This window comes from Struthio camelus, chromosome 5 (assembly GCF_040807025.1).
Source record: "Struthio camelus isolate bStrCam1 chromosome 5, bStrCam1.hap1, whole genome shotgun sequence".
Taxonomy (NCBI): domain Eukaryota; kingdom Metazoa; phylum Chordata; class Aves; order Struthioniformes; family Struthionidae; genus Struthio; species Struthio camelus.
This window is the reverse complement of record NC_090946.1, coordinates 15,786,396-15,806,184: the sequence shown is the minus strand read 5'-3', so window position 1 is coordinate 15,806,184 and position 19,789 is coordinate 15,786,396. Positions and strand designations below refer to the sequence as shown.

At 51.8% G+C, this 19,789-nt stretch overlaps 1 protein-coding gene across 19 annotated transcripts in view; it reads right to left on the bottom strand.

Annotated features, from left to right (window-relative positions):
* Positions 1 to 3,590: 3,590 nt before the first annotated feature.
* The window catches only part of LOC104143713 (USP6 N-terminal-like protein), a 117,443-nt gene continuing 101,244 nt past the window's right edge, over positions 3,591 to 19,789 (bottom strand). For 18 of the 19 annotated variants that reach the window (XM_068944648.1, XM_068944647.1, XM_009674368.2 and 15 more), the window contains 8 exons: positions 19,596 to 19,705; positions 18,424 to 18,472; positions 16,693 to 16,813; positions 15,357 to 15,451; positions 14,000 to 14,065; positions 12,431 to 12,530; positions 10,996 to 11,148; positions 3,591 to 8,925 (listed from right to left, as the gene is read on the bottom strand). In XM_068944648.1, the coding sequence (XP_068800749.1) occupies positions 7,241 to 8,925; positions 10,996 to 11,148; positions 12,431 to 12,530; positions 14,000 to 14,065; positions 15,357 to 15,451; positions 16,693 to 16,813; positions 18,424 to 18,472; positions 19,596 to 19,705 (2,379 nt within the window). In that variant the 3' untranslated portion in view covers positions 3,591 to 7,240. The remainder of the gene's footprint in view (positions 8,926 to 10,995; positions 11,149 to 12,430; positions 12,531 to 13,999; positions 14,066 to 15,356; positions 15,452 to 16,692; positions 16,814 to 18,423; positions 18,473 to 19,595; positions 19,706 to 19,789) is intronic. The other variant, XR_011141284.1, reaches the window with a different exon arrangement.

The following is a 19,789-nucleotide window of genomic DNA, read 5'->3' as shown; positions in this document are numbered from 1 at the left end:
GCGTCGAGAACTGCCTGAAACTTGCAACGAGAGCCGCAGCTGCGCCAGGGAAAGGGTGGATTTAATGGGATGAGCGGCAAAGGCCAAGTGTAGAGGGAGAGGCAGCGTGAGTACCAGTCCCTAGCTGACAAGTTAATTTGGCTTTAAGCAGCTGCCTCAGCACCTTTGCCCAGAGTTCAGTCCCCACCAGTCCCCGGGCAGGGACAAGGTGTGGGTGAGCTCAGGCTTGAGCCACCCAGCTGTCCTGCTCCCAGCCCTGTGGGAGCAGCACCTGGGCCCAGGGGGTGGGGTGGGGTGGCTGGCCTGAGACCCAACCACTGTTTCAGCTTCTGCGACCCCATGGCTGAGGTGTTTCCCTCCTCGGGTGAGGGATGGTGGGCCTGGGCTCGCCTGGTGAGCGAGTCGGAGGGGTGCGAAACAGCTCTGACCCCAGCCATGGCCACGTCCCCCGCCCCAGGGAGGGCTTGCTGCCCTGGGTGCGTGCAGGAAAATCCTCCGTGAGCCCAGGCCCCGAGAGAGCACCAAGAAACCTGGTGACCCCTGGGTAACGCCTGTGTTCGCCACCAGCTCTGCAAAAGGAGAGCGCTGCCCATCACCCTCTCCCGGGTGCCCGTAATGTACTGCCAGTGAGCCCTTGCCGTCTCCCATGCAGAGACGGTGGTTACCGGCAGTAGGACGCTTGGCACCGCCGCCTCGACACATCCCCGGGAGCGCTTGTTCGAGGCTGGCGAACGTTGCGCTCCTCCATTGTTTACTGTGGCTACGAGGGTGCTGTTGGGGAGCAGCACGGGGTGCGAGGGCTGCTGCGAGACCCGTGCTGCGGTGGGTGCCTGCAGGAGCCGAGGCAGGGTGGGAAAGCATGCTGCCGCCGCAAGGAGGCCCTGGCTGAGCGCTGGCCAAAATGCCGGTAAGTAACTTTTCCTTTTTTTTTTTTTTTTTTTTTAAATGATTGAGGGAGCCAAATCCTTTGTGCTTTACGGAGGAACAGGGCTCTGCCTGCCACGTCGCTCACCCCCCCCCTCCAACCTGAGCCCTCCTTGGGGAACTCGGTGCCCTTTCGGAAGGCCTGCGGCAGGGCCGAGCCAGCCCCTTGCCGACACGTCCTGCCTCCACCTGCCCCCAGCCATCGGCAGCCTTTTTCATTTGAAAGGTTGGCTTGTGCTCGCGTGCCTCAGGTGGGCAGAGCCGGCCTCCGGAGCACCGCACCGCTGCGGGAAGGCGGGCAGGCTCCCGCCGGTGCTAGCACGGGGCTGCTGCTCTTCCTGCACGGGCAGCCGAATTCAGTGCTGGGGGGGGGGGGGGGGGGGGACTGTTTTGTGGTGCTGCTGGTACAGGAGGTCCGGCCCCTTGCTGCCCGCTGCTCCCCAGGTTTTGCTTAGCTGCTTACGGGAAAGCGCCGGCCCCTGGCTGCCGTGACAGAGCGCAGAGACGCCGAAGCACCAGGAGAGACCGGTGAGGCAGCTGCGCACCCCGCAGCAGAGGACAGGAGCTCTCAGTGCACTGTTGGACTGAGCCTGCTCTCCTGGCCACCTGGGTGGCAAATCACCCTCTTCTCATCCGTCCTGGAAAGGGAGAGGGTGGGGTGGGGGGAGGGAAATGCACCCAGCTGCAGCACAAACACAGAGAAAGGGCAGAGTTGCAGCAACCTGCTGTAAGAAACAGGGAAGGACAGGTCTGACCAGCTGTTAGCCAGCTCTGTGGGCCTGGTCTCATGGGGGCGACAACTGAGGAGGGAGAGCCATTGCTTGAGCCTCCATAATCAGAGCCACTCCGCCTCGCCCTCCTTCCTGCATCCTGAGATGGAAATTTCCTTCCCTTTCTAAAAGGGAGTATCTGGCCTCGGCTGTTGGTTGGCTCTGCCTGTGTGGCCCGTGTCACATAGGTGAACGCTGGAGTAGTCCAAAGCTGGTCCAAACAGGCTGTTTCCTTGCTGACTGTGAGGTGAAATGAAATTGTCTGTCCAACCGCGCGCAGGGCTGTTTGCTGGCAGCTGAAAACACGAGGTTTGCTTCTTTCCAAGATGAGCATGGGCTGGACAGGGCTGGTACAGCACGGAAAGCTACCTGGGAGCAACGTTGGGAGATGCACAAACAGCTGCCTCTTACTGCGTTCGTGCTCCACCGCTTTGGTTACCGACGCTGCTTTTTTGCAGGGCTGCAGACAAGGTCTTAATCAGTTAACATGTACGAGTTAGCTTCCGGACACTGCAGAAACAGGTAGCTAGCTGTCTTTTTACCTGTGCTGTGGTGGCTCTTAGGTGAGTCAGAGCACTGAAGAGTATTCCTTGCTTGAAGCAGGAATAAACACCATCCAGCACTGACTGAACGGTGCACTGAGATGCCCGATCTCCTGCACTGCTTTTACATTCTAACGTGGCTTTTAGCTAACCCTGGCCCCTCTCTTTTGCTGTCCTTGTCTTTGTGCCCCTGTGCTGTTCTTATAGGGAACCAGAATGATGCACAAATTTAACAGCCCAAACCCAAGAGTACTGTGACCGTTTCAGAGTAGGAAGCACTGGACAGGAAGGTTGGGGTGTGGGAGGGGTGGTCTTGTGCAGCTTTTTAAAATACATTTTAGCTGGGAGAGATGCCTCCCATGGCCCCTGGTCCCAGTGAATGTCGTAAGCATGAATCAGTCCTGACTCACGAGGCAGATCTGTCACGGCGAGTCGTGAGTTGCACCCACCCACAGCACGTCCTGCAAGAGCTGGGTTTTTCTGCTCTCTGTCCATTCGAACCTTTTTGTCCAGTTTCTTCCTCGGCACAGAACTGAACGCTGGCAAAAAAAAAAACCAAACAAACAAACTCAAAACCTGAGCTCTCGGCTGAAACGGAGCTTAAGCAGGGCTGCCGGACAACAGCAGTGTTTCGCACGGGATGTGCCAGAGCCTGAAAGCAGAGCGCTCTGTTTGTCAGTTCAGTGAGCCAGGACAGGAAGGCTTTACGCGGAAAAAGGAGCTCTCTTTCCTCTGCTGGTGGCGATGCCTCACTCGGAGCCTGTGGCTGTTGACTCGGGAGCAAGGCCAGGATAAGTCAGGATTCTTCTACCATAGAGGCAGTGTAGACGAGTCTCTGCTGTCAGCTGGGACATCTGCTTTAGACAAACATCATCATCTGTGCACACGGAAGTGCACGCTTTTACTCACGTAAGGGAAACACCAAGCCCTACCCTACAACTGGAGCGTTTTTCCAGCTGAATGTTTGCTTACGCAAACAGAGAGCATTTCAGCCTGTGAGCCTTTCTCCTATCCTGTATCTGGCTTTAGCTGCAGTATGAAAACAGGGAGGAGGCTAGAAAATTAAGGGCTAGCACCCATAGCTGAAGCTCCCCCAGGGCAACAGAGCTAACAGCCAGCAAGACGAGGGCTGGAGAGAGCAGTTGGGACTGCAGCAGGTTTTGTTGCTGCAAGAAACCTCCTGGAGCCAGTTTTATGCTAAACTTCTTTACCATTATCGTTACAACCATGTAAAACACAGCACTGAATACTATGTACAGTCTGTTTGGATCAGAGTAAAAAGGAACGATTGACTTTGTCTTCCAAACTTTCTTACAAAAAAAAAAAAAAAAAGAGGAAAGAAAAAAAGCACAGATGTAAAAATGGTTTTAAGTAGCAATTGTAATACATTAGAAAGAGTCACGGAGGAAGCGTTCCACGCTGTAAACAAGAATAGCAATTAAAAAATAAAAGCCAATGGTAGCAGATCTATCAAAGTGCGTGCACAGAAGAGAGACACTGACCTCTAACGCCGCCCAGCTGCAGCGGTTAGACCTGCGATTCCTGCTGCACCGCACCTGCTCAAAGTGCTCATTTACAAAACAAAAAACAACCCACAACGTTTGTCTTTACAACTATGTAAGAGTTATCCTGGGACTGCCCTGGGACTGCGAGGCCAAAGGAGGGGGCGGGGGCTGTTTTCCTGAGTTTGCTTGCAATAACACTGGCTTTTGCTATGGGAGTGAGGCTGTTTTGAGGAGTCTGGTGCAGGAGCAAAAGGGGTTTTGGCCAGTGTTTGTCCTGCTGACCTGTCACCCCTCTTATTCCTGCTCGACTTCCTTCCTGTCCCCAGAGAAATCTCTGAGCCTGGGCCTTGTCATTCCCTCCTCTGCTGCCACCGAGGCCTGCCTGGAGCCTCTAGGTGAAGAAAAAGGGCATGTGATCCAGACAGGAGGGGAGGTGCCCTTTAAAGACTGAGTCCTTTTAGGAGCAGCAGGCTGCTCTTACAGCAGCTCCGTGCAGTCATGACCGGGACCAGGCCTGCGATGGCTGCATATCCATCTGCAACAAGCAGAAAAGGAGACATGCTAATTCAGCTGATCAGCGAAAACAACTATTTGACATGCTGAAGTAGCACCAGGTCTAAGTGAGGCTTCACTCCACGGAAAGCAGTATGTGCTGCTAGCTCTCAGTGGGCTTCTGGGGGCTCCTTTGCCCCTGGGAACTCTTCTCAAACCTGCCAGAGCAAAAGAGGGCAGAAACCCCCTCTGCTCTTTCCCAGCAGGTGGATAATTGCAAAGCTTCCAGCTTTCAGGGTCGCCAGGTTGGAGACCTACTTGCCTGGCAGGGTACATTCAGTGACACAGGTAGGACCTCAGAAATTGAGTCCAGTCTAACTTGTGGGGCAAGATGTGCCTGGCTGCACCGGCATTCCCAGTGGGGGACACCCCTGAAGAGAAAGGTGAGCTTGGGTCAAGCAGCACTGGAGCCAGCAGGTCCTACGGGAACTGGGGAACAGGCCGCTAGTCTCCTTATATCTTGTGGAGTCGGAACGGAGGAAACCCAAATTACTGTTGAACACCATGCACCAAAGGTTTGCTCGGAGAGCGTGTCTGCACTGCAAGGGAATCGCATGCCCAGCACTGTGCCTAGGTGGCCGTTGCCCTGCATAGCTGGTACTGTGCGTTTGACAGCTCTTTAACATTACAGCAAATCACTTTTTAAATGTAAATACTGTGAAGCATCCTAGGCACGCTCTCTGGGTGGGGACCCAGGGCTCACACGCACCACTGGCAAACAAGATGTGCCAAGGCGATCAGAAATGAGGGGGAGAGGGCTCAACATCTTGCATGAGCTGGACATTGCCGGGAGTTAGCAGGAGTCCTATGTGCGCTTCAAGGGCAGAGCGGACCCCAAGCTACAGACACCGAGCCAGGAAGAGCACGACAGCCACTTGCACGCTTCTCACCGCCTTCCGTCGAGGCCCCGAGGCCAGTGGGGGTACGGTTCCTAGCTAAAGGCAATTGATACCTGTCTGAGATACTGCCCAGGTACTGTAACACACAGACATGTTTAACTACCGCATGGTTACTGAAAAACATACACTAAATTAAAACCAATTCAAGCACCTTTACCCTTAAAATGACCCGTGGTATCTCAAAATACAAATAGGGAGCATACACACAGCGCTGCCCCTCAAAGCGCGTCACAAACAGCAACTAATGACTCCTCACACCCTCCTGTGAGGTAGTTAACGTGATTATCCCTGCTGCCCGGACGGAGAGGACAAGCGGGTGTAGAGACTCCTCCAAGGCCCAAGACAGGCTCTCTGTCAGAGCAGGGGTCTGGCCGACTACATCCAACCAACGATGGGGTGCTCCCTTCCATGGCTGTACCTGCCACTAACGGGAACCACCACACGCGCACAAAAAAAGCCTGATCAAGCCCCCAAGGGATTTAGTGGAAGTTTTCTGCTGGGCTTCCAGGTAGGCTTTGGATCAGGTGATATTACTGAAGCAGCCCAGGAGATAAAAGCCAGTTTTCAAAGTTGCCTCCAACCTCTAATGGGCGACTGCCCGGTTCACCACTGAAGGGACAGGCAGCAGGTTTCTGTACCCACCTATCAGCTTTATGAGAAAAGCATCGTCTTCTAAACCTCCGTGCCCAGGTTTCCTTTCTTGGTTACTGCTGCTGATTTCTGGCGGGGCTGTGAGAAGGGCTGCGGGCAGCGTGCTCACCCTTGCTACCTCCTGTAGCATTTCCACCCCAAAACTATTTGCTCAAAGTAGAAGCTGGCTTCAGCTTGGGCACTGTGCTTAGACACCATCACACCTCCAGCAGCCAGTCAGCGAAGGCAAGACACCTGCCAGGCCATTGACTCTGTTGCATTAGTACAGCTAGACGCTGCTTGGTGGTTTACCAAGGGAGCAGTCTCTTCCTGTTCAGTCAGTGGTAAGGCAGCAAGCCCACTTGCTGTCCTGTCCTGGATCTGCGAGGGAGAGGGCACCAGACAGGCCACTCAGAAGCCTCGCAAAAAGACCGGGTTCAACCTTCATCACTCTCCTTGTCACCTCAAGAACTTAAGGGGAAAAAAAAAAGAAAAAAAAAAATCAAAATCCAACCAACCAACCAGTGCTCTGGCTTCAATGCTCTGCCAGTAGGCGGAGCCCATGTTCCCACCTTGCTTTGCAGTCCTCCTCCGAGGTCAAGGCAAGGAGACCCACCAGGAGCAGAAGAGCTCACCGCTGTTAACACTTCCCCTCCAGGAAATCGTCCACTGCAGCTGGAGGGAGGCAGGAGCTCCGGCACCGAAACGGACACCACGGCAGGCACGCAACCTCTGCTCCGTGCAACGACTGGGAATTGCATAGACTATTCAGCAGGCTGGCGTTTGCCGTTGCGGAGGCTCCACAGCCTCCTCTGAAAAGCTGCTGCCTGCTATGATTTTGAAAAAGGAAAAAACAAACTATTGCTATAGAGGCCTTTGAAAGAAATGCCATTGGCCTCACTGATCGGTCATTTGTAAAGAAAGCCTCTCTCTCTAACATTGCCGACTCCTATGCATTGTGCCTACTTCCATGCCCATGGCTACCCAGCTCTGGCTTGTGAGCCCGCTGCTGAGCTCACTGCTCTCAGAATACAGACAGGAAAACAACAAAATAGCTAACAAGTTAACCAGCCTTGTCTCTCCCTCTAGAGCGATGGGGCTTTGAAAGTTTCAACGAGCAAACAAAAAATAAAAGCACTTTCCACTTTGTCCATAGAAAAGAAACCATGGATGAAAAATACAACTGAATTTTAGTGCCTCCTGGCGCCGATACGTTTGCCTGTGGCCGCAGTTCCAGCTCCTAGCGAATCACGGCTTCCCCTGCGCACTCGTACCGAAGTACAGCTCAGCACGCAATTGCCTCCTTGCTCTACGCAGGCTGTGTTGTCACGCCAACACCAACCTACTGTACGGGTATCTCAAGAACGGACAGTGTTGCTCCAGTACCCAATTCCTCTCCCTGCCCTCCCTCTTCCCTGCTAAAATGTCACCGATTTGGGCAACTGTGCCAGGGGAGGAGAGCCTGAATTGAAATTATTCTCTGAGTGGGATTTGGTAACCTTCAGTGGTAATATTGGTTTGGGGCTCAGCGGGGGCCGTGCTGCTCTCAGTGCATTTAATGATTTCTGGATGTCTTTTTGGGCAGCTACTGCCTCAAGGTCCTCTGCAGCAGGAGGTGCCCCTCCACCAGGTGCTGCCGAGGTGGCACCCAGGCGACGGCCAGCCTCTGGCAAAGGCAGGGCCACCTGTTTCCTGTTCAAGAAGTCTTGTTCTGTCGCATGGGCCACGTGAAGGGGGGTGGTGGTCTTTATAACTGTGTAGGGGTTGTTCTTCCTCTCCGTGGTCGGGGAGGGCATCAGCTGGAAGTGGCCCCCCTCCGCCAGCCCCGCTGTCCCCGAGTCGCTCCCAGATAAGATGGGCACGCTGCCGCCAGACAGCCTTTGCAGAGGAAACACGTTGAAGGCTGCGGAGCCCAGTCCTCCTGGCTGATCTGCCGCGTCCGTGCTCCCCGGGCCGTTCTGCTGCAGGTTAGCAAGCTCGCCCACGGACGCAGCCTTGGGTACCAAGTGTCCGAAGTCTGTTTTGTTCAGCTGCATCGCCCTGCATCGTTTCTTGGCACTGGCCCCCTGTAAATAAGCCGTATTCTCCCTGTACTCACGCTCAGGGAAGTTATCGTACTGTGATGTGTTAGAGAGCTGTTGCCTGCCATCCGGCAGAGGAACAGGGAGGGCCTCAAGTGCTTTCTCTTTACACAAGGGAGATGCTTGTTGTCCCTCTGGCAAATTGCAAGCAGCAGGATTTGGCTGCCGTACTGAGTGGTCCATATTGGAAAGCTGCTCAGGCAATGGCAAAACCTCCCCAGCTGGCAGATCTACAGAAGAGGTGGTGGTGCTCGAGTCTGGGGGACTCGGCAGGTTTTGGAGAGAACAGTCTAAGGAGCTGTGCTCAGCAGGGGTGGGAAGGGAGGGAGTTTGGCTTGGTGACTCACGATCCGCTAGTGCATGACTGTGATTGAGAACAGGCAGGTTCGCCTGCAGGGCCTGGCCCCGTGCGTCAGCGTCTCTCGCAGAGCGGCCCTTGGCTGGCAAGGCTGGCGAGACCCGATGCAGCGACGGTGACTGAGCTGCTGCGGGGTCGGCACCTTTGTTCGTATTGTCTGCGGTGGTGAGCGGTTTGTTTTCCTGCTGCCCCCCCTGACACTTCCCAGGCTTAATCCACGGACTCTTAAGAGAGACAAGGTCTCTGCTCTCAGAAACATCATCTTGGCTCTTCGGGAAGCTCTGTGTCTCGCTTGCTTTCAGAAGAGACTGCTGCTGTGGTAGGATCTCACTGGCAGCTTTCCTGGGCGATCCTACCTGTGCATCCTCTAAAGGCTGCTCCTCGTCCTGGCTCTTTGCTGGACGCAGATGGGCGTCTGTCGCTTCAGCTAGTTCGCTGCGCTGGAGGTCAGGAGTCCTTCCAGTTACTGCCGTGCTCGTGTCAGTGGCCGTTTCTCCTGGAGTCCCAGGGCTTTTGTTCGGAGGGGGCTGCATGGCATCTCTGTCCGGGTGGTGCTCGCCCACGACGCCGTTCTGGCTGTTGGCTGCCATGTTGGCCTTCACTGCCACAAAGTTGAGGGAGAGCTCCAGGCCTAAGGGCTTCCGTGGGAATTCCTCGGGCTTTGCTACATTGGAGGAGAGAGGAGACAGAAGAAACAAAGCAAGGAGAACATGCATTATTTCATTTTGCATCAAGCACTTTACCCAATAGGCCCTGGCCTGGCCGCAGGGAAAGATTCACGCAGCACCCAGCGAGTGTCAGCCCTTCTCGCAGCAGCACAGGGCAGCTCTGGCAAGCCTGGGAGCCCAGGAGGACCCCAGTATCGGTGCCCTATCCTGCCCGTTTCCCTTGCCTGTCATTCGCAAAGTCCCAAATGTTTCGTTCTGCAGCTTTTCTGCTAATTGCTAGTGCCGGGAGCGGAGCCCGCAGGAGCTGCATGCCCAGAGGGCAGCTGAGTGCTGCTGAGGAAGCTGAACCTCAACCTGTATTTAAGGAAACTGAGGTGGTTGAGCTGGTGGTTGCCCACTCTAGCCCTGCTGATACTGGAGCAGTCCCACATGCAGAGCGTTGGGCCCGTTCCTTCCTAATGCCTCTTTCTGGTGACGAGATGATCAGGGAAAAAAAAATGCAACAGTAGCTCAGGGGACAATGAATTATCAGGGACTTACTAAAAAAGTACCCCCTAGCCAGCAGAACAGTTTTTACCACTGAGTTATTTGCTCCTCCACAGTGTACTTACCTAGGTGCTAATAACTTGAGAAGATAGGGATGAGCCTAGCAGGGCTTAACAAATGCAGTTTTGCAGTACTTAGGTTTTCTAACGTTGTAAAGACAGACGTCCTCTGAGCTGCAAGGCAGGATGGACAACTAGCGAAAGAAGGACATCACGACTCACACTGACCGCCACAAAGTGGCAGAGATTGATGTGGGGCCTGGCATGTGTCAGAGAGACAAGCTAGTGGGTCTGAGGCGACCCGCAGACCTCTGGCATTGCCCTACAGACCCCATGAATTGGGAACCACTCATCTAGGTCACACTTGCTCTCCACAAGAGAAAAGCCTGAGCAGTTAGCATGTGAACAGCTCTGCTGGCCCAGACCAAAGGTCTCTGTGGCTCAGTGTCCTGTCTCCAGGAATCATCACAAGCAGAGGCCTAGCAGGCTAACCCTGTGCCATTATACACACGTTTTCAGTTTACAGGCGATATTAAGAGATTTTCCAAGGTTTTTCCTTGTTTGTGTTTCCATAGTTATTAACAACTATTTAACTGCATGAACCCAACACTTCAGATCAGGGAGGTCTTCTGTTCAACATGCTCTCTGTCCAGTATTTACAGGCAGGGCTCACACAGGCATTCCTGGAGGCTTTAGTCAGCTCCTCAAAGCGGAGGACACCAAAAACACCAAGGTGTAAAAAGCAGGGAAACCCAGAGAAGCCCAACACAGGAGTGTGGCTGTGGTGCTGGCTGAGCGCACTTCAGTGCTTCCTCCCTCCGTTTACCTTGCCTGCAAGCAGGGACGCAACTACCAAGTCAGTGAGTTGCAAGATGCTGAGCCGCGCCAGACCGCTCAGCTGGTGCACGGCACTGCAGCCAAGAAAGGGCACTTCCCCCGGCAGCCCCCTGCACTTCTTGACTCGCAAAGCTGCCACCTCGCAAGGCGCCTGCGGTCAGAAGCTGCACGTGGACAGAAAAACCACCCAACTCGCACAGCATACAGCCAGGCCACAGCTGCGGCACCTGCTTGCACTCAGAGATGCTGGGGAGAGAGATGAACGACATCTCTGAGAGGAGCAGCAAAACATATGCATTAGGATTAAAACCAGTGCCACGCGGAGCAGAGTTTCTGGCTCCAGCACTGAGATAGGCTTCGCCAGCAGGCTCAGCGCAGGCAACGCTGAGCTCTCCCTGACCACCGCCACGCTCCGAGAGCGGCTGCTGCCTGCAGAAGACTGGAGGAAGGTGCCTTTGCCACCTTCGTCCTCCCTCTGCACCACACAGCTCCTGAAAGGAGTGGAGAGCTGGGAAGACGCAGCCGCTTCCACAGTTTGCAGAGCTGTAGCAGTTACCCTTCAGCTGCTGTGTGGAGATAGCAGCACCCCGGGGCAGTGGTGGTGGTCTGGTCCCCAGGGTGCGCAGGTACTGCTGGCACCAGGGAGCAATTCCCACTGCACGACCTTCTCTTTGCTCTACCTACCTGGCGGGGGGAGGTCGAATTTCATCTTGCGCAGTTCAGTCATGGACATCTGCAGTTGCTCAATGACAGCATCATCCTCATACTGTAAGGAAGCAGCAATTTTCTCCTGCAGAAATTCCCGTAAATCTTCCAGAGACATCTTCAGCAAACGTTCTAGGTAACGGCAGAAAACACAGCAAAGTAAGGAGAGCAGCATGGCCAAATCACAGGGTTTTGTTTCAGTACGCAACGGAGTGCAGGTAGCATTACTTCGGTTTTGTCTAGGTGGGCAGAGGGAAATCTGCCGAGCTGGGGGATTCTGCTGCCATTTGCAAATCAACGCTCTGGGGGTGAGAAGGTCTGAACACGTTTGCATCTCCTCCTGCTTTTCTTCCGGGGTTCAGGGTTGTCTGTCCATGCCCTGCTCTCACCAACACTTACGCATCCCTATCAGGTAAGTCCTCTGAGCAACGGTTGCTTAGCAAGAGTGAGGGGACAACACGGATGTTGGCAGGTGTTTGTGGGGGCAGGGCCTGGGACAAGTAGGCTGTGGGTTATTTTGAGAAGTTCTCGCTGATACCTCTAGGAGGAGGAAAAGCTCCATGTGATAGACCCCAAGTGACAGGCTGAACAGCAGGCAGTGCCTGCTGCTCTTCCAGTCACAGACTTAAGTCTCCTGATCTAACAGGGCCGCAGAGTAACGCCTTGTAACTTGAGGCAGGCAGGGAGAAAGCAGTTTCTAACTTTCTAACGAGGCTGGTTGGCTCACCTCAAAGGCACAAAGATCTCGAGAGAGAAATGGCACTGCCTTAACATTATGCAAGAAAAACAAGTTTGGGCATTTTAGAGTATTTTAAAGGTATATTAATGAATTTATTTCTCCCTCTAAGCCCTTTTCAGGAGCCCTCGGCTCAGTTTGATTGCCCAACTAAAGTAACAGGAAGCTTTTCAGAGCAATGCCAGGTTTCCATCCTTTTTGCCCTTCCTGGCAAAGGGGGCACGATCTATATTGCCATCGCTAAGCCTGCGCCGTCACACACAACGGGTGCAGCCGTTCGCCCCCCCGCTACAGTGTTCCCCAGCACCTCCAACGCCCTGGCAGTGGCGACTGTGCAGCGAGTAAGATGAGCTAGCTAAAAACAAATCACTGCCTTTGGATGGCAGCATAGACTTAAGCTAACCTGAGCATGAAAGCGCACCTCTCAAATTGTGGCTACGTGGCAGCTAATCCATTCTGCTGCCGAAAGGGCTCTCCCGCCCTCCCCAGGAGCGCGTTCCTGTGCCAGCGCTGTACGTGTCCCTGTGGCCGGGTGATAAGGGTGGAGCAGGGAATTTCCACAGCCACATCGGTTACTGCTCACATTCACACGCTGAATTAGGTGATGGGGTAACCATGGCCTAACATGGTATGACCTATGCTGTATCAGACAAGTAGGGATTTCTGCTGGGATCTTACTTTTGTGCAGTTTGAGTATTGTGTAAGCCATGGCTGTCAGGACCCGTTCTCCTTCCAGGATGTAGATATCCCATAGCCGCAAAGTGAGAGTGAAAGGCGTCTGCATCAAACAAACAAACCCAGCTCATGAGACAACACAGAGACTTCTTTCCTGCGTTACTCTAATTGCACTGACTTCTGGGATGACAAATACAGACAAATACGTTAGTGGCATAAATATGTCCGCCTGCACTGAAACGCACAACAGAGCAAGGCACTTGATGTCCACGATTCTTCTAGACTGAGATGTATTTTATCATCCACGGTTCTGGTTTAAGGCTAACAGTTGGGTGGCCAGGCAGTTGTACTTAAAACAGAGACAGGAGTGCAGGGAAAGGAGAAATATCCTGTTTTCAAGGGGGATGTCAGAACTGCCCAAGTAAATGGCTGTTTGGGTGACAGAACTGGAGGTGCCCACTGCCCTAGGACTGGAGCGGGATGGGGGATTTCACTAGCATAAAAAAAAGGACTACCACGGGGCCTTGCGGCACACAGAGATTTCTTTCTGAGACAAGGCTGAGAAGTAGTCTTCCTTATACACGGGCTTATTTCTGCTTGCTAGATTATCCTCCAGGCACCTCTAGAAGAGGTTCTTACTTATGCCCGGACCCATTCTGACAAGCAGGAACGAACTGGTATCCAAAACGACGGAGCAGCCTGTTATCCAGGGAGGTCAGTGGGTTTTTCGGGCATCTCACCAAAACAGAAGTTAATACTACTCCTCCTGTGACACGTGAGTTCATATTTAGGATGGTACACCACTTCTCCAGAGTTTGGCACAACTGATCACCACAGCTCATTCACCATAGATTACAGCAGTTGAAGGGTTTTGTGTTTTAAACAGCTTTTATCCAAGGAGGGCACACCTCTGTACAAACGCCACTGAATTCGCTCCCGAAAGGAAGAGGTTATCCTCTGTTTTATGAGAGATAGGGAAGCAGAAACTTGGGACTGTGGACACACAGATGTACATTACCAAGCCCAGAACTTTGTTCAAGCGTGCAAGCATAGGGTTGCCCCTAATTTGCTCAGCCTTGGCAAATTAGCCTTGGACAAATCGGGGCAATTTTCTCTTGCTTTCATGTGTCTCCAGTGCACAGCCTGCTCATTTGCGTGCAAGTGCTGTAGTGCAATTTGTTCAGGTTTATGCCTCAAGCTCTTCTTCTCCATACATGTTTCCAGAGCCAAAGTGAAGTTAATTGCCTTTGCAAGCTTGCAGCTGTGCCAGCAGGCCAGAGAAAAACCTCTCCCAATTTTGAAACTCATACCTTTGCTCTAAAACCCTCTCCCAGCTATTATTTAGTGTGGCAGTCAAAGTTTGCTTGTCATCAGCCTTGAGTGACATGCAGTTATTTTTAGCTTCTCCCTTGTTAAAGTTTCTGCCTCATGAAAATATGCATAATATCCCACCTTGTAAATATTCAGATCTTCTTAAAATTAAGATTCTGTTTCAAAATTCAGTAATAAAATAACCACAATCACTGTGCATAAGGTGGCCGAGCGGAAAAATAACCCACAAACAGCGCTCACCCGGTCGATGAAACACTGCAGGAACCATTTGGTCGTGTAAATCCCCGTAGTCATCTGTTCCTTGTCCTAGGACAAGACAGCAGAGACATGCGTTTCATCAGACGGGCTGCTGGATGCTCAAGCAATTCAAAGGGCTTTTGGGGAGGGTTGGTTGGTTCACTAATGGTGGATTCTGGTTCTGACTGTGGCTTGTCAGGCTCTTGTTGGCACCCTGGACCGCTCTCTAATCCCAGCATGGTCCCTACTTTAAACACCAACCCTGAAGTCCTGGTTTGGCCCTTTTCCCAAGATATTCACTGAACGTGATCTTCACTGGGGTCATGGCTGGAGCCAGATTTCAGCCATTCCAGACCTTCAGAGAGGAATTTCCGTGAGAAGGTTTTCTGGGCTAATTTCTGCTCCAGGAACCGAAACCACGTACTCCTCAGAGATTAATGTTTCTGTTTCCATAGCAATTCCCATTCAAGCCTCTCAGAGCACCACAAAAACAATTAACCACTAAGTATCCCACAAGTAAAAACCGCACCTGTACAGCAAAGCCGATTTTTGTAGCGCTAACTCATTCGCACAGTACGCCTGCTCCAAAAGCGTAACAACCTGCTCCACAGGTTAAGGAAACTCTTAAAAACCTCACTGACATCACCAAGATCTATCACTTCTGCACCAAGACCTATTGCTTCTGCAGGCTGTAGGCTCTCAGAGGCGACATATAAACTGGACATCTACCTGGGCAGACACACACCAAAGAGGGACCTTTGCCGTCCTGCCAAGTGTTCAGTAACACTTAGCTAGAGGCAGCTGTTCATTAGTGCTAAATGCTTGCTAGGATCGCTACAGAGAGCGCAGTCAACGGGCAAAGCACGGACCTGGACCCCTTTCCAGCACCCTGTGAAAGAAAATAGGCGTCCTGTTTTCTAGGGAACACGCTACGCGCTCCAGCTGGGAAAACACAGGTACTGGTACTTACTGACTCCTGGAGCCTCTTAATGAAGGTATTTTTTTTTTTCCTGTTGGCTGGGATTCGAGTTATTCCCATCCTCCTCCCTTTTTTCCCCCAGTGGCTATAATTAAGTGAAAACCTGTCCTGGCTCTGTTTTACTTACACAGCCAGGGCTGGCTCATTTGCAGCACTAAGCAAGAGCTGTTTCAGATGATGGCAATATAAACAGCTTTTCCTGGAGTGGTGCCACAGAGCCCCTCGGGAGCATAAGAAACCTTCAGGAGTCTGGCCCTGAATACCAAACGTCTAAAACAAATGCAAGGGGGGGGGAGGAGGAGAAAAGAAGGGGGAGCAGGTGTTGCAAAATCGTTGCCTAATCGTGACATTAGCATGGGAAGACTGATAACAAAGAGTTACCATGTGCTTCTTCAGCTTTGGAAACAGTTTGCTTAAAATCTGCTCATGATGAGCTTGAAATCTCTGCAGCTTCGGGAACCCAGGAATGAAAAAACCTTAACAAGAAAACACACAGAAAAAAACAAAAAATTAGAAAAGCTTTGGGAGCAGTCAGAGGGGCAGCTTGATTTTCAAGCAAGCTCACTCGCTACATCACCCATGGAAGTCAGCGGGACGAAAGGGTGCCTCGCAACCCCCGCGTAACTTAGGCTCCGTGCGCATCTCTTCCATAGCTTGTGTTTTACTTCTACACCAAACTCCAGCACAAACCACCCCATCGTACCCAAACTGATCCTTCTAAATCCATCCCTGGAGAAGAGACTAACTCGCACTTCCAACCTGCTACCCGCTTTAGACTGGACCTGGTGCTCACTGGCAAAGACCTCTCTGGAGCTGGGTCAGGCAACTTTCCTTGCCTGGCAATACACCACTACCTCACATCTCAGGGTTTACAAGTTTAGACAGAGTTAAAGATGTTTGAGCCAACGTTGATACAACACAAGCTTGTAGAGTACCCTGTCACCTAGCAGGAGATGCATCTAACGCACCTCCTGGATGTATTTTTTGGGAAAGCTTTAGTAAAACCAGACGGTAGTTCTGTGCCCCACATTCTCCCTTGGACTATTACATCCCAATATCCTATTATGTCCCCCCAAAAGCAGTGCTTTAGCAGCAAGTATAGAGCAAGATTAGAACTGGAGAAAGCTGTATTAGGGCTTCTTCACAGAGGCCCTCTAAAGCTAGCAGATTATAAGGCCTCGCTCTCCATTTATAAAATAACCTGGGCGCATACATTGCTTTTAACCGCAAATAAGATGAAAGAACCTTTAAGGTGGTTACAGTAAACTAATACATCGCGTTTTGTGGACATACACCTTAATAAACATATTAGGGAATGTAGCTCATGGCATATTTAAAACAGAGCACTACATGGTGGTGCTCTTGGATGTACTTCTGTTAAGACTTTTTAAAAACTCATAACCTTGAGTTAATTGATTGCCAAGGGCAAGACACTTTGGAGGAAAGATATCACCTTTATAAGAGTGTTAATTACTAAGCGTTAAAGTTCAGTGAAGATAAAGCACGTTTTTCTCGGAACTTGTCAGCCTCCAAGAGGGAAGCTCAGCTCTGTACTTAGTTTGCTTTGGCATGTAATTAAATCTTACCTGCTTTAAACCAGCATGCAGCAGCAACAGGGAAAACAAGGCTCTACTGACCAAATAAATAGTAACCTGTGGCCTTCTCTCAGCAAATCTCCGTGGGCAAGCTCTTGTCCTGCCCCGCTCCCAAGCCTTACCATGCATCGCGTGCCTCTGGTTGGTTAGCAGCTGTGCCAGTGCCCAAAACGCATCCTCTTCATTTAAATACATCAGCAGGATGGCTGCAATCTGACTCATCCCTTGGCAGTAGCTCACTTCCTGCAAGAACCAAGAGGGGCACATGTGCTCACATGCCACGTACGCTCAGTGCAGCCAGCTCAGCTTGCGTGCAGCTGCAGCTTCCTCCGTGCAACGTTTCAAAACCCTCTCAATGTTGCTACTTGCAAAAACGCACACGTGGGACGTGGGAAAGACCCAAGGGAGGATGCAGCAGGGATCCCCGGGGCCCTCTGCAGAGCATGTGCTGCTCAGTTGCTAAGCCAGAACTGTCAGCAGTTTAAGCTGCCTGTGCCTCCCTCTCCTGTTTCAAGGTCTCTGTGGGTTTTGGTTGTTGTTGTTTTTTTACACTATCTATTCCCAAATTTATAGCTCCCCTGAGGTGGATATGATATGTTCTACAGTGACCCACTTGCAAGGCTTTAAAATCTCTGAGCACCTTCACGTGACGGATAAAACCACCACATGAACTTCTCCCTAATTTTCCCAGTCTAGGGAAGACACCTGAGCTCTGCTTACCTCAGCACGAGTCAAGCTTTTACTTGAAAAACCTCCCCGAGTTTGTACCATTCGCTGAACAGCACTTTCAAAATGCTTATAAAAGACTTTAAGGATGCCAGACCTGGGGGACAGATCACCACAGAGCTGTGTTTCCACAGCAGATTAGACATCAGAGGGTTTAACATCAGGCCGTAGCACACACATTCACCCCACCTCTCTTTGGGCTTTTTTAGCTGTGACAGCTAGACTGGGAGCTTCGACCTGGCTGCAAACCTCTGCTTTACTTCTCCAGGGTCCCGGCACACCCGCAAAATAAACCAACAGTCCCGCCGAGCTGCCTGCACCAGGGGGCTGGGTAATTCCCTACCATGAAGATGCGCCTCTGATCCAACCCCATCAGTGTCGCTTGAGCCTGGAGGGTGGAGTGAAATAAATGCAAATCTGAGCTGCAAAAAGCCAATTCCTCAGTAGCCCTGCAGCTACTTCAAGGAAAACTGAATGGGATGATAAGCAGCATGTGGCTCTGATGCTATTTTGGATTCCCTTAGCCATGCAAGCAGTGAAGTAATTAAAAAAAAAAATCTGGAAAGCCTTTATGTCTGCGGCAAGAGGGAAGGAAGGGACTTTGTCTCTGGCTACTACCCTGCGCAGCCTGCGCCTTCTGGAGTAATTGTCCCCTCCCGGCAGATGAAGGCAGTAAAGTCTGCAGCTAGTTTTGGCCTATTCTGCCTGTGTCCTTCTGCTAAAAACGACTGGTTCACTGTAACAAATCAGTTTTTTCAACAATGAGGATGCTATACAATGTATGACAAAAAGTCAAAAATGGGATGTATAGAGAAATTCTTTGACCAGGAGGCTAGTCTTGCAGGAAAGTCGAAGCAAATTCTTGTCCTGTGCTGACACTCATCCAAATCAAATCCACAAGATGTCATTTACCAGTGGAAAAAATGAAGAAGGGAATGAAACGACAGTGTGAAGAATTCAACACTTACTCTGCCTGCAAACATGTCCTATGGCAGCTCTCTGTACAAACCAGCATTAGGAGTTAGACTGGAATTACCATTGGCTCCACAAGGAAGGTAAATGGTGACTGCAGGTTAAATATGTCAGCACAGTACTAGTCACTTTAATTGGACTAACTTACTACTTACGGTGTTATAAACCGAGTATGCTGACAGCACGTGGAACAGCGCCTGTTGCCTAGGGACAAAGAAGGACATGAAAACACGTAAGCGTGAAGTCTTAGGCTTTGTGTGTACACAAACACACACGCGCACAGAGAGCAAAGGCTTTAAAAATAACCAAGCTTACGTCTTTTACAAGTTCCCCACAAAAGGAACATCACTCAAAGAGTTACGCAGCATTGCTGCAAGCACCTCTACAGGCAAGCGCGACGGAGCCACTTCCTTCAGCAGAGACGCGCCAGGAGCTCCACACAGCAGGGCTGAACGAGGCTGCTGCATCAGCAGATCGCCCAGGAGGGGATGTGTACGTACCCACGCGCAGGGGCCCACGCGCACTGCTTTCAGTGCGCCTGCTCTTAAGGTTCGGTTTGGTGGAGTTTCTACTGTCTTTTAAAGACTTGCAGCAACCCAGGTATCAAGTGCTACAAATCCCAGGGGTAAAATTCTGTCACCATTATTTATTAGCTTTCTCCTTTCTCCCTTCCCTCCTTGCTAAAGGAGTCATCGTCATATACACGAGTAAGCAGCACAGATTTCCTTGCGTGGCATGTTTCTGTGCGGGTGTCAGCCCTGTCTAGGGCAGCCGTGCTGTGGCTCACCCAAGAGACAAAGCCATTTTTCCCAAACTTCTTCAAATTCATCCATTTTAGAGGCCACGTGCACTGCACCTCACCCAGGCCCGCATGGCCCTGCCCCAGCTCCCTGCCTTCCCAAATCAAGCCTTCTGCAGCTCTGACCTAATAACTTCCCGCGCGCCCTGGGGATTGGTCACCGCAGTAGGGTGGTGCCTGGCTCAAGAACTGCAGCTGATCGCGGTCCAGTTTGGACCTGTCCAAAGAGGGAGTCAAGAGCTAAATTTGTGAAATCTGAGAAATTAGAAACCTTGGTCCAGGCTCCTCTGGGGAGGTACCTGGCTCACGACACCAGCCCAAGCCGTACCCTGCGCCCTTGATTTGCAGAGCAGGCGCAGAGACGGCTCTGCTCCTCGGTGACCAGCCTTGGCCTGAACTAGGAGGCAGGAGGCCGTCCCACTCGGATGGCCTGCACTAAACTAGTTCGTACGTGGTTGCTGCCCAGAGGATGCACAGCCCCAATACCCTCACTCAGAAACCGTGCGAAGCCTCGCACGCCATACTCACTTCACTCCATAGCGATCCCGAAACATGATATGGTTTCGGAAGGTGCGGTTAACATCCAAATCTATCTGCTTGACTTCCGATGAAAAGCTCTTTGCTTGCTCCTTCATTTTCTGGATGGGAGAGAGAGGTAGACAAAAGGAAAGGGTCAGACATCCTCCAAGCCTACATCTCTGGCCACACGGCTCACTCAGGAG